The 23,827-nt window shown below is 43.2% G+C and overlaps 1 protein-coding gene across 3 annotated transcripts in view; it reads right to left on the reverse strand.

The window, feature by feature from the left end:
- The window catches only part of TOGARAM1 (TOG array regulator of axonemal microtubules 1), a 1,826,974-nt gene that overhangs the window by 1,208,938 nt on the left and 594,209 nt on the right, over positions 1-23,827 (reverse strand). For all 3 annotated transcript variants that reach the window (XM_044074274.1, XM_044074275.1, XM_044074273.1), the window contains exon 8: positions 8,657-8,827. In XM_044074274.1, the coding sequence (XP_043930209.1) occupies positions 8,657-8,827 (171 nt within the window). The remainder of the gene's footprint in view (positions 1-8,656; positions 8,828-23,827) is intronic.

Raw genomic sequence — 23,827 nt, forward strand, 5'->3', positions numbered from 1 at the left:
GTCTCCCATATTTGTGACTACCAGAACTAGGATACTTCTTCTCCTAGTGGGAGTGTAGACTAGCTCCTCTAAAGCATTTGAATTTACAAAGTCAAGAAATCTTTGGGTCTGCATGGTAGTGGAAGTGTATGCCTCTGAATTAATGGAGGAATAGTTAAAATCACCCATGAGTATGGTACTGGGCTGGATGGTGAGTGACTCTACTAACTTCAGGTATGATGTACGGGTTTCCTGGTTCATAGTGGGAGACCTGTAGCTAGCAAGAATATGGTAATGGATTTTTCCCATGGTTAGGAGGACATGCAGTAGCTCAGGCATGTCACATTGTCTGACCAGCCTTGAGGTGTGCTTCTCCTTTATGTAGACAGATACACCTCTACCTTTAGGTCTTCATGTTCAGTGGGTGGTTGGAATGTATTAAAAGTGTTATAGTCATGGACTGCCAGAGTGCCTTCCATGGCTTTAAATTAGAAGTTATGTACCTACCATAACGTTCCATGTTAGTTGTCTTCTTCTCACCTTCTTTCTTGCTGGATGGGTTCGGAGCCGAACCTCGGCTCCGACTCGGCCACTCTAAAAGCTCGAGAGCTAGTTCCACCAGCTCGAGGCTCCCCTATATCCCACAATGCTAAGTGGTAACTCCTCAGATCTCGTTTGTAAGCTAGGCCCAGCTAGGAAAATTCCATAAAATGGAAGAAAAAGGATAACCCACCTCTATAGGCTGCCTAAAGGGTGCCCTAAACCTGACTGAAGAAATATATATATATATATATATATATATATATATATATATATATATATAAATACATATACAGAGGTGGTAGAAAGGGTAAAGGTCACAAAACAAACTCCTCTAGGTCTGTCCAGGCAAGGGGGAAGGAGGGTGGGACGCAAGAAAGAAGGCGAGAAGAAGACAACTAACATGGAACGTTATGGTAGGTACATAACTTCTAAATGTTAAGTTGTCTATCTCGCCTTCATTCTTGCTGGATGGGATCGCGTCCCTAGCACCTTGTCCCGGGTGGCCTATCGGAACAGACTCTTGAGTACAGTGGAACCAAAGTTGGCTCGGTCTCTAGAGACTAAGTCCAACTTATAATGAGAAATGAAGGTATGGGGAGAAGCCCAAGTAGCTGCCGCACAAATGGAATCAATAGGCAGTCTGTCTTGGAAAGCTATAGATGTAGCTAAAGCTCTAGTTGAATGAGCCCTGGGTTTGGTTGGCAACTGTTGATGTCTGATTTCATACACAAAGGTAATCAATGAAGTAAGCCATCTAGAAAGAGATACCTTAGAAACTGGAAGGCCCATTCTGCCTTCTGCATAGGAAACAAACAGTTGATCAGACTTCCTAAATTGTTTGGTCCTGTCTAAATAGTACCTAAGTTGGCGATGAACGTCTAACCAATGTAATTTTTGTTCTGATCTGTTCGAATAGTTAGGAAAGAACACAGGAAGATCAATAGTTTGATTCATATTTGCCGGTGAAACTACCTTAGGCAAAAAGGACGGGTTGGTACGCAAGGACACCCTATCCTTATAAAACACAAGATAAGGGGATCTACTACACAGAGCATGAAATTCAGAGACTCTTCTGGCTGAAGTAATAGCTACCAAAAAGAGTGTTTTCCAAGATAGCAATTTTATTGAGCATGAAGCCGCAGGTTCAAAGGGGGGGAGAATCAAGGACGTCAGAACCAAGTTGAGATCCCATAGAGGAGGAGGATCCCTGATAGGTGGTTTGAGGAGAAAAACTCCCTTTAAAAAGGCTTTGCAGAGTTTGTGAGACATAATGGAGGACTCTGAGATTCCAACATGAAAATTAGATATAGCTGCCAATTGAACCTTGATGGGAGAAGGAGACGAGCCTGAGTGGAAAAGTTCGGCTAGAAAATCTAGAACTGATTGGATGGAAGCAGTGAAAGGATCTATATCCTTTGAATGCGCCCAATAGGAAAAATGTTTCCATTTACTATGATAAATCTTCCGAGTGGAAGATTTATGAGAGGCTATTAAAATATCTCGAACTGAGTGAGATATTAGAGGAAGCCTGGCTAGAGTTGGAATTGGAGAAACCATGCTGTGAGGTTCAGAGAAGGGAGGGAGCGGTGCAACTGACCCGACTGATGGGTCAAGAGGTCTGGAACTGGGTCCAGATGCCAGGGTTGCTCCAACAGATAACGGTGAAGAAATGGGAACCAAACCTGTCGAGGCCAGTAAGGGGCAATGAGGATCATGGAAGCTTTCTGAGCGATGGCTTTCTGTATTAGTTGAGATATCAGTGGAAAGGGAGGAAAAGCATACAGAAGTCCCGGGGTCAATCGTGGACTAGTGCCTCTGCTGGGATGGCCTGGTTGGGGAAAGAGGGTGAAATAATCGTCGCACTTGCTGTTTTGGGGAGTAGCGAAAAGGTCGCAGCAAGGTCGGCCCCACTTTCGAAAGACTTTGTCCAACACTGAATTCTTCAGAGACCACTCGTGAGGCATGAGAATAGCTCTGCTCAATTTGTCCGCAATCACATTGGACTTCCCGGGAATGTGCGTTGCTAACAGAAACCGCTGAGAAGAAATCGCCCATTGCCACAGTCTGAGTGCCTCTCGACATAGGGGGTAGGATCTGGTTCCGCCTTGTTTGTTGATGTACCACACTACAGACATATTGTCTGTCTGAATTGCTATAGTTCCTTTGGGAAGAGAGTCTTGTAGGGCTTGCAACGCTAGAAGCACTGCTCTCATCTCTAGGACATTTATGTGCAAGTGGTGTTCGAAAGGTTGCCATATGCCCTGGACTGTACTGCCCTGGTAATGCCCCCCCCACCCGATCAGGGAGGCATCCGTTGTCAGTGTAGCAACTGGAGGGGGAGGAACAAAGGGTCTTCCTAGGAAGAGCTGGGGGGATGTGATCCACCAAGAAAGATGATTCCTGCACGATTGTGTTATCGTAACGGAATGGGACATTGGAAGTTTTTGGTACGATCATTGTGTGAAGAGCATCCATTGTAAGATTCTCATGTGGAATCTGGCTAAAGGAAGAAGAGGGATAGCAGCCGCCATTATCCCTAAGACCTTCAGGGCCAGTCTGACTTTGATTTTGTTGCTTTGCAAGACAAGAGAGACTTGTCTGTGTATGTCTGCTATTTTCTGCTCTGTGAGTCTGGCTGACATGCTGACTGTGTCTAGATTTGCGCCTATGAAGGTGATAACACGACAAGGCGACAAGACAGATTTTTCGTAATTTATTGAAATGCCTAATGTTTGACATGTGTGAAAGGTATAGTCTCTGGCAAGAAGCAGAAGATGCTTGGTGGGGGCTGTAAGGAGCCAGTCGTCTAAATACGGAAACACTTGGAATCCTTGACGTCTCAGATGAGAGGCGACCACTGCCATGCATTTGGTAAAAACTCGGGGGGCTGTAGTGAGTCCAAAGGGCAGGGCCCTGAACTGGAAATGACTGGTTCCCAGCCTGAAGCGGAGGAATCTCCTGGAGCGTCGGCTCATTTTGATGTGGTAGTATGCATCCTGGAGATCTATAGAGCACATCCAGTTGTCCCGCCCCAAAAGGGGTAGAATGGACTGCAGCGTGACCATCCGAAATTTTGTTTTCTTGACAGACTTGTTCAAGTTGCTGAGATCCAAAATGGGTCTCCAGTCCCCTGTTTTCTTTGGAACCAAAAAGAATTTGGAGTAGATTCCGGACCCTTGTTGGTCTGCTGGAACTGGTTGAATGGCTCTTTTTGCAAGCAGCTTTGATATTTCTAGCACTGCTTGCTCCCTTTGACTGGGTGGAACGTCTGGAAGGGATTTTTTTGATTGCTTTGGAATGTGAAAGAATGGGATTGTATAGCCTTCAGAAATGATAGACTGTACCCACTTGTCTTGAGTTAGGGATTGCCAGTCTTCTGGGTACAGAGATAATCTTCTCCCGACTGCCTCCGAAGGTGGACAGTCGGGCAACACCTCAGGGATGCTGAAAGGGCTTGTCGGAGAAGGTTTCTCGACTGCCCTGATTCTGCGGGCCCCCTCTGCCTCTAGGGCGGCGTCTGCCATTATTGTTCCCCCCTCTGCCTCTAGAGGGGAACCGACTCTGTGCGTCAGGCAAAGCTCCTTGAGATTGTTTGCAGAACCACATCTTTCCCCCCTTCTGGCCTTTGGGGTAAGGCCTAGAAGGGGTAGAAAAACGGACTCCCATGGCAGAGAGAGTCTTGCCTTCAGTCTCGCACCTAGTCAGGGTTTCCTTCACTTGAGGACCAAAGAGGGATGATCCATCAAACGGGGAGTTAGTGAAGGACGCCTTGAAAGGGTCCGCAAAATTACATAGCCGCATCCAGGCGTGCCGACGTAAGGCCACACCTGTACCTGCCGCTCTACTCGCTCCATCCGCCGCATATGAAAGGAGGCGCATGGAGGAGTTAACTATTGAGTTGAGGGTAGCCAGCTGAGAGTTCATCCTATCCTGAAAAACCCACAGCTGTTGGATCCTTTAACATTTCACTTGCTTCCTTGATCAAATCTCTCTGGAGACAAGTGAAATGACACAGGTAGTTCAGCGAGCGCATAGAAAAGGTCGCTGACGAAAACATCCGCTTCCCGTGCCTGTCCATAGTCCTAGACTCCTTGTTAGGAGGATGGACAGGCATCGAAGGATCAGCTAACTCCTTCTTGGTGGCTGCAGCTACCACCATAGCATCCACAGAGACACCTTTGGTCAAAAATTCTTTGTCCTTGGGGGCAGTGATAAACTTTGAAGGTCTCCTGGGGGTGGGGTCCACAGAGTCAGGAGCCGTCCAGGCCTTCTTTGCCACCACCTGCATAGGGGGTCAAAAGGAGGGGACACCCAGGAGGTGGAAGGGTGAGAGCCAAATGCCTCAAGATACACTGATTCATCCTCTGAAGGGTTGAGGGCAGGCCAATTCCCCCTCTGTTTTAAGATCTCGAGGATGTCTGCAAAAGAGACATCTTCAGAGGGGGAACGAGGGGAACCTTCAGAATCCTCTAAATCGGTGTCAGAAGTGACAGACTCAGGGGAGTTGATGTGCTTCCTCTTGCACTGCCTCTTCCTAGGAGGCTCTCCTACCGGGTCAGGAGAGGCCTCGGAAGAGGAGGAGATCCCCACTGGGGATACTTGAGGAGCTGGCTCTCTGCGATCCGGGATGAGGGAGTGAGCAGAAATCACCGGAGGCACCGTGGAGGGAGGGGCAGATGGAGCCGACTGTGGGGTTGACCCAGGTTCTAACACGCTCCTCATGACCTCGAAGACACCCCTGTCAGGCAGAGCCAGAGGTCTCCGCTCCGAAAAGCTGAAAACCTCCCCCGGCACCGACAATGATGGCTCCGAGGCCGATGTCGGAGCCGAACTCACCAGCGCCGAAGCACCGAGAGGGAGAGCGGGGTCGGACAAGGGTCCGATGCCACTCGCCCCCTCGGAGCCAACGAGGGAAATTCGGCGCCGAGATTCCTCCAAGGAAGAAATCGGAGCAGACGACGGTACCGAAGACAACGGTATCGGTTCCGACGCAGCCACAGTCTCGGGTCCGAGCCGCCCCGGCTCCGAACTCAAAGGAGTCAGAGGAGGAATATTCTGAGTGATGGGATTAGCCATCGACTGTTGAGTCGGGCTTTGAAGCATCTGGGCCAGTGCCTCGGACTTAAGAAGTTGACTCACTACCCTCTGAAAGTCATGATCTGAAAGTCTCGACGATCTAGAGGAGTGAGATCTATGGCTCCGTTCAGACAGCAATGGAGATGCTGGAGCCGAATGAACGGAGCCGATAGATGGTGACCGAGACCTTTTTCTAGAGGTCGGTTCCGACAATCTGATTGGAGCAGACTCACCGGTGTCTGCCTCGGCTCCAGCCGGAGCCGAGGAAAGAGCAGAGACATGAGTTCGAGAATCATCGGCTCCGGCCGGAGCCGATGTTCAAACAGCCTTCGAAGCCCCAGAAGACGACTCAGATACCGGAGCCGATGGTCTGGTTGGCTTCGAGGGTTTCCCCGAAGACTGAGTCGGGGGACCCTCAGGCTTCAATAAGCCCCTTAGAATGAGCTTATTTTTACGCTCCTGCAGGACTCTAGGGCTGAAGCCATGGCAAACAGCACATGAGTCCTGCAGGTGCAAAGGTCCCAGGCAGTGCACACAAGAAGTGTGACCGTCTGTCAGAGACATCTTCTGACAGCACGAGTCACACTTCTTAAAGCCTGAGACCTTTGAATCCTTAGACATATCTAAGTAGAAAAGTGTAACCACACAAACACACACCGATTACACTTATAAAAACTTAAATTAAACTTATAAATTAAATTACAAGTAATTTAGAAAATAAATTCCCTACAAACACAGTCACTCCAACTACTAGGAAGGGAGGGACTGGGCCTAAGGCCCAAGGGAAGAACTGTAGTGCGATTCAGGAAAAAACAGGGACATTTTTGAGTGGGAATGGGGGGAAACTATTTACTCTATAAAACTAACTTAAAAGGGGAGTTTATCTAAGAATTAACTAGTTTTTCTAAAACTGACCTGACGAGCCGGTTGAAACGCACCTCGATCGCTTAGCGGCAAACGAGATCTGAGGAGTTACCGCCTAGCATTGTGGGATATAGGGGAGCTTCGAGCCGGTGGAACTAGCTCTCGAGCTTTTAAGAGTGGCCAGCAAGAATGAAGGCGAGATAGACAACTTAACATCCATGTTTCAGTAACTGCACAGATGTCGGCATTCTCCAGGGTGAGGAGAGCTCCCAGGGAGTGCAGTTTCTTGTTGAGGCTCCTAGCACTGAGCAGTAACATCCTTAGCAATGCCTAAAAAAGGCACTATGGAATGGATAATGTTGTGGCCAATATACAAAAGCCTAGAAGTGACAGGTGAAGACCATCCCAACCATGCCCTCTCAGGCTGACAAGTACTGGACCCCTTCGGAATGACACCAGTAGCTAAACCAATTGTTAAAGTTGATCAATTTCTGCTGGTGTTGTGGACATCATCCTTGGAGATGGTAGAATGTTGATGAATGCTAGGCTCACACCCGCCTGTGACACATATTCTGAGAGCTCAATTATACAACGACCCCCCCATTAATATTCAAAAACGTGCACGCTGATTGGTCAGCATGCATGTCGCAAATCAGAGTTATAGTAATGGAAAAAGGTCTAGTCACCCGGACTTTTTCCATTACTATAACTTTTTTTTTTTACAGCAATGGAGAACGCAAGATCTCCGTTGCTTCACACTGTCTCGCTATGTTAAACGAGTTTAACATAGCGAGACAGCTTTAAAAAAAGCAATGGAGATTCATCCGTTGCTTTTTTGAAGCTGTCTCGCTATGTTAAACTCCTTTAACATAGCGAGACTGTTTGTAAAAAGCAACAGAGATCTTGCTTTCTCCATTGCTTTTTTCAAAACTGTCTCACTATGTTAAATGGGTTTAACATAGAGAGACAGTTTTAAAAAAAGCGATGGAGAATCTCTGTTGCTTTTTTTAAAGCTGTCTCGCTATGTTAAATCCAGTTAACATAGCGAAACAGTTTGTAAAAAGCAACGGAGATCTTGCTTTCTCTGTTGCTTTTGCCCACAGCTCTGATGTACTGCGTAGGCATACGCATGCGCAGTACATCAGAACTGCTGCAGAATACCGGACAGCTGCAGAAGGGCAGCCAGGAGGCATTATACAATGCCATTATTTAAGAAAAGTAATTATTTTTTTTCTTAAATAATGTCATTGTATAATAGCAATAACCCACTTCTGGGTGTGGGTAATGCTGGATTTACCCAAAGTTGGCTTTGTTTGGCCACTCGGGCTTCGCCCTCGTGACCAAACCACACCAACCGTGGGTAAATCCAGCATTACCCAGGCGTGGGTTATTGCTATATTATCTCTCTCTCCATATAGTCCAAGAAGGTACATCTCAGGTCATTCATGCCCACATGGACTATGACTGAGTAATACTACGGTAATTGACCTGAGTGCTTGTGTGACATAGGGTCATAGATGAATAGTAGGCTATCTGCCCTACAGAACTATTTTAAGGCTAGCAAATAACATGAAGTAAGAATCAAATCCTGTACCTTGTGTCTGTGAGATGAAGACTTTACCCATTATAAAATGTATTCCTAAAGAGGTACTATTACAAACTACAATGAGTTGAAGAGGTAGCAATGGAAGCAGTCATCAATGCTGTTGTTTCATTCCAGCTGCAAAAAAGGCAGCTCCTTTATTGGTTTTATTCCTAATCTGACAAACGCAATTACAATAAGAAAAAGGAACTTTCCAAAGGCGCATGCTAGGATGAGATCTGAGGTTTGTAAACATCTAGAAAGAACTGGAACCAATGAAGTATGTAATCTCAATAACTAGCACAGGGGAACTGTGCAAGATCCTATGCATGCCTCCTGTAGTACTGGCAGTCAATAAGTTTAGTAAAGCCATAATAAGGGACACTGAAAGAAAGTAGGCAAGTGCTCCACCCACTGCAAAGGACCTTCCAATGCAACAGATCTATACTTCATCACTAGACCAGATGATATCTGAGAGGGCACTCTGCAGCTGGTGCATTACTCTCAAATATTGCCCCCTTGTAGTCAGCTCCTTAAATAAAATGAAATTATTACAACATAAAAGCTGTGTGTGTGTGTAAAGCTGACTTAGAAGTACTGAAATATATATACCTTTTGTGAACTTTGAGCTCTTTTGTTGTTCTTTAACTTGACTTTTAACAACAGTAGAAAATATAAGTTCTTTACATTTTTCCTCCTCTATATCAGCTGTTCCACTTCCATAGTTCATACGCTGTCCAATAATACTTACATCTGAAGTGGAATTGTCACGAAATGTTACACCTGCAATACAACAAAAATCATGAACAGCACATTCCAGGACAGGTAACATCACTAGTCCAAAATCATAATAAAAACTTTATTAATTTTCATACAACACTTTCTTGGTGGTTTAGGTGCAAAATATCACTGTAATACATATCACAAATTATGGCTATCTGCATATACTGTACTCCATGAAAAATTTAAACAAAGTCCACTTGTGCAAGGCACTAACCAAAACACTACATCTTTGGTGGGAACCAATCAAGAGTGAAAAGATACTTCGCATAAAGTTTTTTTTTCATATTTTCATCCCATTTCTTAGCAGTAGATTTTTTTTTACAGCAAAATGTCTGAAACGAGTAAATGAATCACTTTTGAGTCTGGTGTTAAATGCAAATGCATCACTCAAAAAAGGCATACATCATCCTCATTTTATGTCTTCTGAAGTGAGGTGGTGCTAAACATAGCCAAGTTAATGACAGATAAAACAAGACACATTTACAGACAAAACTATGAGTATAAAGAAATTGTACGGCTCATGAAACAGGAATTTTGAATGGGATGCAGTTCCTGTCGCAAGTCTCTCTCTTTCTTGAAGACGTACTGTAGCAGTACCTCATATACAGCTTGTACACTCTTACTTTGAGAAGGACTCTTGCTGCAGATAACACAGCACATGACAACATGCATAGGACAATGGACTAAGACAGGGGTTTTGTAAGGAATGTTCATTTACTACCTACTAATTTTCAAAGAACAGACTCTGGACTGCAATGTCTTCTGTGACGAACACCATGTGACAGCATCGCATGCATTCCTGGAAATAGCTACTGAGGTGGCAACTGATTACAGTATCACACTGAATGCTTACTGTGTGAAATTTTGCAGTTGATCAACCAAACTGGCACTTACTATAGCAGAATGATTTTGTAAAATATAATTTTCTTTGCAGAACTTTGTCTCCCACACTTCCATAAAGACATAACCCCCTTTTTCTTCTAGTTTAATTCTTTTAACTCTGAACTGCCAGATTTTAGGAAAAGAGCAATTTCCTGAATGACTTTAGGATGTCTAGTGTTGTAAATGTGGCTTTATTATACAAAGCTATGACTAAAAGTGTGTATACTGCTGTAACACATACATTCAGCCTGTGAGGGAAATACTTTCTTTGCATTACAGTACTTTGATTAGATTAATGAAAACTGAATTTATTGATCTAGAAATTGGAGAATGGAATGACATATTCTGCATTTGTAGTAAAAATAGGCTTGGGCAGAATGCAAGCAGCAAGGAGGTTTCTCAAAGGAGAAGGGATCCGCAGATACACCAGCAAGAAAAAAGCTTTTAGAATGATATGCTAGGTCCATAAGCACTGTCAATCAAAGTTTTTGAATAAAGGGAAGGATAAAATGTCATAATGTATTCCCAGCTTCCACTGAAATTAAAATATATTTTCCATAAAGTCTTATAAAAAGAAGCCAGCAGTAATTTGGGAGCTGATGGTTCTGTTTCAATGCAACAAGGTTAAGAAAGTTGTCCTAAAGAAATGCAATTCCCCAAAATTTATGATGGTCAGTACCAATATCTAAGATAGTGAAAGAATTCTGCTAAAGTGGTCTGCTGTGGTGCTCAGGTTCCCCAGTAAATTAACTATTTGAAGGAAAGACTGACAGTCCAGTGCCATGTTTCATTCATTTCTTGGCAGAAGAAATAACTTTATTCAGCATGTTTGCTAAAATACCACATACATGACTGTAGTGCTGTCTGTATCAAAAATGAATCTAGTATAAGAATGGTCTTGCAAATACTACAAAAAGAAACATCAAAGCTGGAAATGATGGGGAAGTGTATCTTTGGGGTTAGTGCTCTTAGGTGAGTCTCGCAAGACAGACAAGGTGTCAAAATCTTTCTACCTCCAGAAACACTAGCAGCAAATGTCTTATCAATTTGAAACTGGTACTTGGAAAGCTTGCTTATATTTTCACAAGATGAATCCCCCTCAGGAAAAGAAGCAGTTCTCCACATCCAAAGGACAATTTTTTTTGTGCTCTTAGAAGGCCATTCAGCTGTCATATTTGAAGCCAGGTCGTTCTTGTTTAATAACGCCATGTGACTACAGTCAAATACTTTATGGTTCTTGGCAAGGCAGAACAGATATTGTAAGTGAAACTAATTTGGCACTGTTAGTCAGCTATAAGCATACTTGATGGTGGTCTTTTCACAGGAATGTCACTGGACTTAAAAAAGATCTCCAAAATAAAAATGATCAGAAAAAGTTAACAACAATAATATATCAAAACATTACAAAAAATCCTAATCTGTGTATATAGCATGGCTCAGGATATTACCTGGATGAAAGAAAGAACAGACTTCTAAAGACTCAGGACAGCAAATTAGCCTTGAAAATGGTGTGTGCACGCACCTCTCCTCTTAATATTACATATCTTACTGATACCCACAGTATGAGGAGAGACCAGCACTAGCTGGGGAAAGTCAATGTCCTGTGAGTCAGGCCAGATGTTCAGATTTCTGCCTACAGCATAATTCCAATATGTCAAGAATGATATTTCAGCAGTGATCTGTGCAATGAACATATAAAAATGATGTTCTTAACATAACAACAAACAGCAACATTTAAGAATGATCCTGCAAACATTACGATTGATAAGCACATGATAATTTCCTAGGCTGCCAGGAACCCACCCTCTTCCTTCCAGTCATATCATTCACTTCTCCCTTTAGTGAGCAGTGGTGAACAAAGGGACAAAAAAGGCAGATGACAAGGCAGAGCTACAGAAAAGGATAAACCAATATTGAAGCAATGGTCAGTACCTATCTTGAGCCAGCCTCTGCCACATTATGTATGCACTCAAGTCACTGCACCACAGTTACCAGAATTATTCCATTGTAGTCCATGTAGGTGTAAATGACATGAGACAAACCTCCTTAGACTCCATGAAGTGTGATATTATAAGTCTCTCTGACTGTGTCTCAGGCTGGTATGAGCCAACAAAAGATTATTGATTTTAACATCTGGCTGAGTTTCTGGTGTCCATTCTAAGGGAATCCAATTTTTGCCAGCATGGGAAGACATGGTTAACAAATCATGTTGCTTTGCCAAGGATGGGCTGCAACTGTTACTTCTGGGCTTTCGAATACTGGCAAAAACTTCATATTCCCCCCACAGAGCCTTTTTTAAGTAATGCCAAATTGACAAACTTACTGATATAGCAAAATCACCTTAACTGAACCACAAGGTGTTATTTCTCAATGCTAGGAGCCTAAACAAAAAGATAAACTCTCTTCAGACCCTCCTTACTGTGGAAAACACAGACATCTCTGCAGTTTTTTACAGGAAGCAGTAGATCATGGAATTATCAGTAACAAAACAAGACAACATTTAATTGGTAAAAGATCTGGGCAAACAATACCTATACTTACTGCCCAAAATTCACAAATCTTTGATGACACCACCAGGTAGACCCATTGTATCAGGCATTGGGTCCCTTACTGAACCATTATCAGCATTTCTGACTGAACATTTACAACCGCTATTGCCACATGTAAGAGCTAGGTTAAAGGACACAACTGAGTTTTTTTACAAATTGTGTCCGAGTCTGAATTAGAGCCCCACTGGTTGATGTGTACCCTGGATGTCAAATCACTTTATATCAGCATTCTACACTGGGCAGGTTTAACAGCGTTGGAATTTTGGTTAAATAAGGCCAACCTTTACAATCTAGGTTTCAATACCTTGCTCATTTGCATGGCCGAACATGTCCTCACGAAAAACATCTTCTATTTCAAAAATGAATTTTACTGGCAAATACAAGGTACAGCAATAGGGGCATATTTTGCCCCAATATATGCTGATCTATATATGGGATGTGTTGAAGAACATATTATATATAATGAGTAACATAACCTGTACTTGCCAGAGATTGATATATGAAGACGTTTTTTGAACAACTATTGGCTTATATGGAAAGGAGGCAGGGATTATTTGGAGGAATTCATTGAATATATCAATGAAAATAAGTGGGGGGGCTGAGTTTACTGTGAATTTTCATAAAGATGAGATTCACTTTTTGGATCTTAAGTTACAGAGCCAACCAGATAATACATTACGCACCACTGTTTATAGAAAATATCCACAATACAACAGCTTGTTACACGCCTCCAGTCTCCATCCCACACATACAATCAAAAATATCCCCAAATCTCATTTTTTGCGTTTAAAGAGAATCTGTTCATCACAACAGGATTTGACACATTCTCACCAAGATTTAGCTAACAAGTTCCTAGCAAGGGGTTATAGTATACAGAATGTGAATTCTGCCTTGCAATGGGCAGATAGCAAACCTAGGTCTACCTTATTACAATACAAACACACATCCAGGAGGGACAACACAGACACTTTGAGAATGGTCACTACATTTGGCAGAAATACAGCCACTTTGACTGATGTAACTGAGAAACACTGGAATATTTTGAAGGCTAATGAGGATTTGTGTGACATTTTGGGGGACAGATGCTCATATTCCTTCAGGTGGGGTAAAACACTAGGGTCTCATTTTTCTCATTACAAAACAAACACTGATCGGAATGTTATTGACTATCAAACAACATTATCAGGAGAGAGATTGGTTGGTTCATACCCTTGTGGACACTGCACCTCCTGTAAATATGTTTTCAAAACGAAATCATTTACTAGTAAAAACATCGGGCAGGTTTTTGACATGAATTTGTACGCCAATTGTGGAACAGACTTGATCATATATCTGGCTACCTGTACTTGTCAAGCCTTTTATGTGGGGCAAACTTCTAGACAATTTAGGTGCAGGATGTCAGAACATCTAGGAGACATCAGAAATGCAAGGGCCACTAATGCTTTATACAGGCACTCACTTGTTCATCATAATGCTAAATTCACCTTTACAGCCATTGATAAAATATCGGGCAACAGATCTTTTAAAACAGGGTGGCATGGCACACTAAACATGAAGGAAAGGAAATGGATCGTCAAATAAGGGGGGTTATTCCCACTGGGATTAAATGACAAACTGTAGGGTTTTGTTAGCATTTCCTTTCATGTCAAGGGTCTTGATACTATTAATGCATAGACAACTTTATAGGTTTAGTGTCATTAATGAATATAAGTAAAAAGAAAGTAAGAAAGAAAAAAACTTCTTGTTTAAACTTTAAATTATGTTCATTGCATTTTATTTTCATTGTATAGTATCAGACTGATTAATCATTAGTCAGGAAATGATGTCATCTGTTGTTAATTAGATAGACTACATATTGCAGTCTTTATACTGCCTTATTTTATGTACCACTGATGAAAGCAACATGCTGAAACCGGTCTGGTCTCTTCAATAAACATTCCTGCACCCAAGGTGATGGCCTTCTTTTTTGTCTTATTACAGTTTGCTTGGCCTGTGCACCTACTGTACTTGCCAGCCTGCTCTCCATTATCTCTGCAGTTACCACAGAGTACCACTACAGTAGCAGGTTTTAGTTCTTTCCAAACTATTAGACCAGTAGCTGGAGAGAAAGGGACTAAAGGTGGAAGTGTCTCAATATACATAAATAACAAGCATGGCTGTAGGATGGTTAAACAGGATGATGTGCTAGAGTTTCTCCATGTGCAAGTCACCATAGATAAAATCCAGTACCATACCTAGCAAGCTATAGGTCACCCAATGAAACCCATAGTGCATACTTAAATCTAATGGAAACACTCACCATCCAACATAACACCTACTTATGGGGGCCTTAAATTACCCTACTGCAGACTGGGAATCCTGCATGGCCCCAAATCAGAAAACATAGAGATTCCTGGACTTTGTAAATACAAAGACCCTTAACCAGTTAATGCATATGCCCACTAGAGTTCCCAACATACTGGTCCTCGTATTCATAAATATGAAAGAATAGTGCACCACCCCCAATGTCACATCCTCCTTGGTAAGGTCTCACCATAAAGCTGTCTCCTTCAAAGTCAAAACTGACTTGGTAAACCCAGTAACAGTTAGGAAATATTCCAAAGCAAACTACCTTATATTAAGCGATAGTTGGTCAAAATTCAGTGCCCCTCCAAATCCAGAGAACAAAGTAGCCTATGCAGAACTGTTAACAGAAACTCTCTTCAACCATATTAATGGCTGCATAGACGCTGGTGTACCTACAAGAAGTAAGGCCAAAACTAACTCCAAAAACAGTCCACCCTGGTGGCATCCCACTTTAAACAGGTTATACAAGAAAAGAAAAAAAAATTACGGCTAAAATCAGGAAGTATAATGCCCTTAAAGACAAGAACTCTTTCATCAAAACAAAAAGGCAGTTAAGAGGGGGTAATCAAGTCCAATAAAGCCAGTTTTGAGGTATAGATAGCCTCACAGGCAAAAGAGAACCATAAGGCCTTCTTCAGCTATTCCAGAAACCTCCACAGCAGTATACAGCAGTGTGCTGAACTGGTAGTTAATGGTGATTCAGTTCCAACTTTATCCCCAATCACACCCAGCCACCTCCAAAGAAATACCTTTAAACATAATCCCTCCAACTATAAATAGAAAGCATATCCTGGCTGCACTTGCTAAGGCCAAGAACACAGCCTCAATGGGCCCTCATAATATCCCAGGAAGCCTCATGAATATTCTGAAATATTACTGATCAGGGCCATTGGAGTTACTAACTATAGTCTTAAAATAAGATCTGTGCCATGGGAATGGAGAATTTCAACTGTCATCCCTCTTCATAAGGGCAGAGTATTGACAGATCCCAGAAACTACAGGCCCATTAGCCTGACTAGTCTCATATATAAAGCCATGGAAAGAATTATCATGGAAATGATCAACAGAGATGTAGGAGACTTTCAGATACTGGATCCATCCCAGTTTGGCTTTGTCAAAAGAAGGTTATGCCTACTGAACTTAGTGTACTTCTTTGAGAAGGTAACAAAGGAAATGGATGAGAGTAAAACAATGCATACTGCCTACCTTTACTTGGCTAAAGCATCTGATACAATACCCCACTCTGGCATTGCTAACAAAATTAGAGAAATAGACTCAACCCGCTATATAACACACTGAATAGCCAGCTGGCTCACAGACAGGACCCAGGAAGTTGGGAATTGTGAAACCACCTCCTCAAAGAGGCCAGTTACCAGTAGAGTCCCTCAAGACTCTGTTCTGGGCCAACTCCTCTTTGGCATTTGCTTCTCAGAAGTCAAGACTAATGTCAAAGGCTTCTGGCTGACCAGGTTTGCAGATGATTGCAAACTGGGAGCAGTCAGAGAATCCCCCCAAGACACTAACATCTTACATGAGGCTCTAACACAGACTAATGACCCATGCCTAGGTCACGGCTTAAATCGCAATGACAAGAAATGCATTACACCACTTTTTCGGAAGTTGGATACACCAGGAACCCAGCCTTTATTCAACTTGTATCCAAGATAGTAAGGAAATCCTTATATGTAAGTGCATGGCATCTAGGTCCACAGAAATCCCTTGGTCCTCATCAGACCCATCGAGTACAATGCCCCCCTTCGGTATGTACATGACCAGATACATGCATCAACTGGTACATCTGCAAAGGTTCCTTACAAAAAGAATACAAGGCATAAACACAATGTCCTTTGTGGACTGGCTCAAACCCCTATCTCTATATTTGGTCTATATCTATATTCAGTCTTCTACAGACTCCCAAGAGGTGATGTATACCTGGCATACAAGGCATCTCTGGACCCAGCTCTGATGAACCTTTTGCACATCTTCAATGCAAACAGCATCAGAACTACTAGATTTAAAGACGCAATTTTACTTGCACCATAAACAGACATTTTGGAGAGACAAACATGTACCCCAGAGAACTCCCTTTCTCTGGAACAGACTCCCCGTCCAGGTGAAACAAAGTTCCTCCCTAACTCTAAGTGCAACTTGAACCATTGGATGGTAAATCAAAAATTCACCCCTGGTCTGGTGCCCACATCTCTGATGGACACAGGCAGTGAGTAAATCATGTCATAACCAACAATCACCCCCATATAAACATACAACCTTTGGGACACATTTGGATTTGCACAGTTAGGCGTATAAAGGCCCTAATGGTTGTTAGCCTACTATACACCTATGAACCTAAGAATGTCCTGCAAATCAAGTCAGTTATTACAATCACTACCTATAGCACAATTCCAACATGTCACAAATGATATTTCATCAGGGATCCTTGCTATGAACATATAAAAGTTATGTTCTTACCATAATGAGAAAGCTGTAAGGAGGAAGTCCACCTTGATCTTGCAAACATTTGGATTGATCAGCACATGAGAATTTCCTATGATGCTTGGATAGTACAGTTGTGTACACTTACCATAAATGTAGATGTTAGAGTGTTTTCACTGTTGCAGTCCTAACCAATGGGTTATCCAGTTCCCAGTAGCCCTCGATCGGCCAGAATACCAAAGGTAAGTAAAAATGACGTCTGCAGTTGGTTGTAAAGGACGTCAGGGCGTCTGATACAAAAGGAGACAGCCAACATCACTTCCTCAGTCTTTCTTGCCATAACAGTCAGAAGCCCCCAGAAAACAAGGCTTATACTAAATTCAGTCTATACCTTAGGAAAAGAGAAAAGGGGGAATGAGGGAGGGAAAGCAGGACTGCAACAGTGAATACACTTGAACATCTACATTTACGGTAAGTGTACACAACTGTACTATGTTCATCATGTTTTACTGTTGCAGTCCTAACCAATGGGTTGATTACCAAAGCCCAGAGAAAAGGGAGGAGGAACCGACAGAATCAAGGATTGGAGATAATGCCCTGCAGAACAGCAGGGACAAACCCTGCCCTGGCTCTTGAAAACAAAAGCAAATTATAATGCTTTGTGAAAGTGTGAACAGAAGACCATGTGACAGCCTCCAAAATGGCTTTAGTAGGGACATCCCTTAAAAAGGGTGCAGAAGTGGAAGCTGCTCTAGTTGAGAGGGTCCTAACCCCTTGAATAAGAACCTTGCTATGAAAGGAATAACAAAATGTAATACAATGAGAAGTCCATTTAGAAATGGTTTGCTTAGAAACAGCCTTGCCCTGGGCTCCAGGGGCAAAGCAGACCAATAGCTGTGCTGATTTCCGAAGGTCTTTAGTCCTGTCCGGGTAAAACCTGAGCTGTCTATGCACATCAAGAGAATGTAGGATCCTTTCACCTCCATTTCAAGGATTAGGAAAGAAGGTAGAAAGGTGTATGGACTGATTAAGAGTCAGGCTAGAAACCACCTTAGGCATAAAGGAGGGGTTGGTTCTCAGAGAGACCCTGTCTGCATGGAAAATAAGAAAAGGCTCCACAGCCATCAAAGCATGCAGCTCCAAAACCCTCCTTGCTGAAGTTACAGCCAAGAGGAAGGCAGTCTTCCACTTGAGAAACATTAAATCTGCAGTGGCAGCTGGCTCAAAAGGAGGAAGAGGGAGTTTCTCTAGAATGAAATTAAGATCCCAGACTGGAGTAGGCACCCTTTCTGGGTGGTTTTAAGTTGCAAGCACCTCTGAGAAACATTTTCATCAGAGGATGTGAGAAAATGGGTTGCTCAAAAGAACAATAAGCAGAAATGGCTGAAGCATGGATCTTGACAGAGGAAAAAGAAAGACCACCCGGAAGCAAATCAGCCAGGTATTCCAGGATCAGAGGAAGGGTAGGCTGAGAAGATTTCCCCTCTAGCCTGCATCCAAAGAGAGAATCGTTCCCATTTGCCAGCTTAAGACTTCCTAGTGATAGGCCTCCTGGCCTCCCTCAGCTCGTCAACCACCTGCTGGGAAATGGAAGAAGAAAAGGATGGAGTCATACAATGAGCCAAACTGCCAAATGGAGACACAAAAGATGAGGATGTAGAATGTTTCCGCCTTCCTGAACCAAAAGATCTGGCTTCAGAGGAAGATGACAAGGATGAAATTGGGAGAGACTGTAAAGCAGTGGATACCAATGCTGCCTGGGCCAGTCTGGAGCTATGAGAATAGTCCTTGGTCGTTCGTCCCTGATCTTCAATAATACTCTGGGAAGAAGAGGAAGAGGAGGGAAGGCATAAACTGACAGCAGCATCCAAGGGGAGGACAGAGCATCTACTTTCCAGGCTCTGCTGTGATGCTGTCTGGTGCAAAAAAGAGGAAGAAGATGGTTGTCTGGAGAAGAGAAGAAATCCACTTGAGGAGTGCCCCAACATTGAATGATGCTGTAAAAAACTGCTCTGTTCAGCTGCCACTTGTGAGGTTCCAGGGTCTGTCTGCTCTACTGGTCTGCCAAAACATTGAGCCTTCCTGGAAGAAACTGAGCTAGGAGATGTAGGTCCAGGGATGCTGCTATGGACCAAAGACTCATGCTCTGTCTGCACAGGGGGTAAGAATGAGTCCCTTCCTGCTTGTTGATGACTGTGGTGTTGTATGTCCTGACAAGAAGGGTTCCTGGAGAAAGAAGATGCTTGAAAGCTATTAAAGCCTGCTGGACTGACATCAGCTCCTTTATATTTATGTGCAGGTGCATCTGCTGGGCATTCCAAATTCCCTGTATGCATCTGCCATCCAGGTGTGCTCCCCAGGCATAGTCCGATGCATCTGTGGTAAGAACTTGAGTGGCTGGGGGTGGGCGAAAAGGCATGCCTTTGTTCTGTAGACAGGCTGTTGCCCACCAAAGAAACTCTGTCCGCAGACATGGAAGCAGAGGAATTATCACATCCAGGTCCGGTGTGTGTTGACACCAAATGTTTTTGAGGACCCATTGCAATTTCTTTATATGCATCTTTGCATATGCAATCATGAGAATGCAAGAGGCCATGAATCCCAGAGCTTGTAGGTACTTCCTTGCAGGGAGCTGGGACAGACTTGCCAATTCCTTGAAGTAAATTGAAAGAATTGTCTGCTTCTCCTGGGTGAGATATATCATCTGGGTGGCTGTGTTCAGACTCGGTCCCAGGAATGTAATCTCTTTGGGTGGCATCATTTTTGATTTTTCCATGTTGAGAGTGTAACCCAGGGAAGACAGAAGAGTCTTTACAAATTCTAGATCCTTTTGCAGCTGTTCCTGAGAATTTGCTTGAATTAGACAGTCATTCAAGTATGGATAAATCTGAATTTTCTTTTGAATGCAAAAAGCTATGACTGGAGCCAGGCACTTTGTGAAAACTCTGGGAGCAGCAGATAAGCCAAAGGGCAGTGCAGAGAATTGATAATGTTGCTTACCCACCCTGAAACGAAGGTATTGCCTGCAACTTTCCCTGATACGGATGTGCAGATAAGCTTCTTTGAGATCCAATGTTACCAGCCAGGAATCCTTTTCTAACATTGGCAGTAATTGATGCAGAGTGGGAATTTTGAACTTTGGAATTATCAAGAAAGTGTTCAGGCTGGATAGATCCAGGATAGGACGCCGGGTGCCTTTTTTTTTTGGAACTGGGAAAAGTCTGGAATAGAATCCCTGGCCTACCTGCTGAGCAGGAACTGATTCTATTGCTCCCAGACGTAACAGAGGCAAAATTTGCTTTCCTACTTCTGCCCTTTGGTTTGGAGGAGCTTCCGGGAATCCTTTGGGCACTGGAAAGGTGTGGAAAGAAAACTTGTGCCCTAGGGGTACAGTTCTGAGTACCCATTTATTGTCCGTGATAGTGGCCCAAACATTTGAAAACAGGGCCAACCTTCCCCCTAACAGACTCTCTGGGCAGAAAGAAAAGGCAGAAGTTGGACAGAGTCATTGAGAATGTTTAGATTGAGATGCAGGTTTAGAACTTCCCGCCTTGGAAGAGGAAGTCTGCCAACGCTTAGACCTTTGAGGGGTAGCCCCCCGCCCCCTAGAAGATTTGTATCCTCTAGTCTTAGAACAGCTCTGTCTGCTAGTATCAGGGAATGTCCAACTCTTAGAAGGGTAATTCCTGCTAAAGCAAGGAGGCTGAACTTAAAGAAAGTCTTTAACTGTCTGCATAGACTTGGCCTTGTCTTCCATCTTCTTCAGCACTTCCTCTGCTTTGTTGCCAAAAAGACTGTCCTTATGCAAAGGTACATCTAAAAGCTTAGCCTTAACAGGCTCTGGTAGGGGCTGCTCCCTGAGTCAAGTGTGCCTTCTGATAACAGAGCCAGTAGCTGTAGCCCTACATGAGGCTTCTAGAATGTCAAAGCCACAATGTAAAGAATGCTTATTGACTAGACTGGCAGAATTCAGCAAATCCTGCATATCCTTACTCTCCGCCAACTGAGGCACACCTGCTATCCTAGATTTAATAGCTTCAAAGGTGTGCTGCTGGTACTTCAGCATATGAAAAAGACAATTAGTAGACCTAATAGCAAGAGTGGCAGAGGTATAAACCTTTTTACCCCACCTATCTAGGTTCCTGGATTCTCTGTCAGAAGGAACAGGATTTTTAGTAAAAGTGGCTTTAACTCCTTTAGGGCCTTGAGAAATAACCTCTGGATCAGCCAAAAGACTCCTGAAAAGAAACAAATGAGAATCAGGAACTCTATAGTACCTGTCAGGTTTCCTGGGAGCAGGAGGAACCGAATTTGGAGTCAAGGAATTTTCCAGAAAAACATCATCAACCACTTCCAGCACAGTAAGAACAGCCAAAGGCTTATGCTGAGGCAAATCCAAAAACTCCCTAATCCTTTTTTTAGAAAGGGGGTAATCCTGACTTTCCCATTTAAAATGTTCCCTGAGAGTATTTAAAGTATCACCAAAAGAGAAATTTGGAGGAGAAGCAGAAGGGATGGACTCCTCTGCGTCTGAATCCTCAAAAGGAGAGAAAGCCTGACAAACTTCTTCTTCATCCACAGAAATACTAGAAGTATCCAAACCTGAAAAGGACAAAGCCTCAGGAGAGATACCCCTACACCTCTTTGAAGGAGGAGGCTGTGAACCCCTAGTAAGAGTCAAAAGGTCATCAGTCATTTTAACTATTTTGAGAATGAGGGGAATGAGAGGAAACTGGAGCCTACTTCTTCACAGGCTTACGACTGGAAGATTTACCTGCAAGCCTAAAGGACTCGGGAGGCCTGGCAACCGCTGAAGTTGCAGCCAAAGTCATCGGTATGAGCTTGCTGTCTGAATGAAGAACTGAGGTCTTGGGCACCAGAGTCAGCTTTGTGGCTCCGGATCCAGCTAAAGAGGCAACAGGTGGAAGGTCAGAAGGCAAAATGGACGCCGAAAGACTGGGGACCACAGAAATGGTATCAACCGAGGCTTGCAGTTGAAAATCTGCGGGCTGCAGAGGCTGCAAAGACGCCTCACTGGCTACCGCATGACTGACGACCAACCTAACATCACTCAAGGACCTGACCTTTGGAAGCCTGTCGCAGTCCATATCCTTATGCTTCTTGGGGATATCCAAAGCCTGAAGACCCGTGGACGCCATACCGACAAACTTAGGCCAAACTCCAAAATGCTTAGCTAAAAGCTTCACCCGCTGACAAATAGTACGTAGATTAAAGGAAGTACAATGATCACAATTAGAAACGTCGTGGTCAGGTCTAAACAAATAATACAATAGGAATGAAAATCTCTATGCGGAATCTGCTTTCCACAGATAAGACAATTAACCTTTTCTGACATTCGTTAAGGCAAGAAAAGAGGATCCCCAATGGGGTACTTAGCTGTAGTTGACTTCAACTTCGTAGTCGGAAACACAAAAAGTAATCTGCCGACCGGTACTCGTGCAAGAAATGCTTCTGCTTCGGAATCCATGGCAAGGAAGACTGAGCAAGTGACGTCGGCTGCCTCCTTTTGTATTGGACGCCTTGACATTTTTTTACAACCGATGACAGCCGACGTCATTTTTACTTACCTTTGGTATTCTGGCCGATTGAGGGCTACCGGTAGCCATATACCTCATTTGTTAGGACTGCAACAGTGAAACACGATGAACATCCTAAACTTTTCCAATCGTGTATCACTCACCTCTCACTGCATTAAACAGTGAAAAGACCTTCTTTTTACAGATCTGTCACTAAGACAAGTACATAACTTTCATATGTTATAAGGCAGCCAAATTTGATAACCTTTAGGACAGAGCCCTTAGCTAATCCTTCTGGGAGGCCATGATCATGGCAGCATAACACAGATTACAGCAGCTGTTAAAAGAAGGTGTGGACCTTGCAACAATGTTCATATTTTAAAGTCCTTCAAAGGTGTTCAGGGAATACCAAAGTGTGGCAATACAAGTATCAACAGAAGCATAACAAAAAATAAAGTAACACAAGAAGTGTACTAAAAGTAGCTACTGGTCTAGTGTAATGAGCTCTAGAAATTACAGGAAGAGGTACCCTGTGTTTATTCCAACAGAATTTTATGCAGGTTAGCTAACTATCTGGAAAGGGGGGTTTACATGACAGCTTACTTTGCCTTGACTAAACAAAAATACAATCAACCGGTCATCTTTGCAGAAGAAGTGGCCTTATCCACATAAAATCTAAGCTGTCTGTAGACATCCATACAATGCAGGAGGTATTCACCACAGTTAGTGCAGTCAGTTAAAAAGACAAGTAGGTTTACTGACTGATACAAGTTAGTCCTCAAGTTTTGTCATAAAGGCTGTTAGTTCTAAGTCTCACCATTTTACTGTAAAAAAATAACATTAGAAAGTGCGAGAGAAGCAGCATGTTAATTCCAATATTTCTTTTGAGAGATGTGACAGCTACTAGGAAGTGTTTTCCAGACAAGGCTCATCAAATCTGCAGAGGCAGCAGGTTCAAATGGTAGGAAAGTAAGCTCATCAAGAATAAAGTAAATATCCCAAGCATACTTCTCACATCCATACTTTTGCAGAATGTCCAGATTTTTCCTCAAATTTTTGGTCTCGTCCTCATAACATTTGAGGTTTTCTGGCAAGTCACTGCAGGCTGAAGTCACTAAATGACGACGCACATTTTTGTCTCAGACTTCATATCTTTCAGGAAATGTGTGCTAAAACAAATCCTGTTATTCTAGCAACCTTCTAACTTTATAAGAGCAATACTTAAAATATGCCCATATTTTTAGGCCTTGTCC

The sequence above is a fragment of the Protopterus annectens genome, chromosome 6.part0 (assembly GCF_019279795.1).
Source record: "Protopterus annectens isolate FY-2018-M chromosome 6.part0, PAN1.0, whole genome shotgun sequence".
In the NCBI taxonomy this organism is placed as follows: domain Eukaryota; kingdom Metazoa; phylum Chordata; order Ceratodontiformes; family Protopteridae; genus Protopterus; species Protopterus annectens.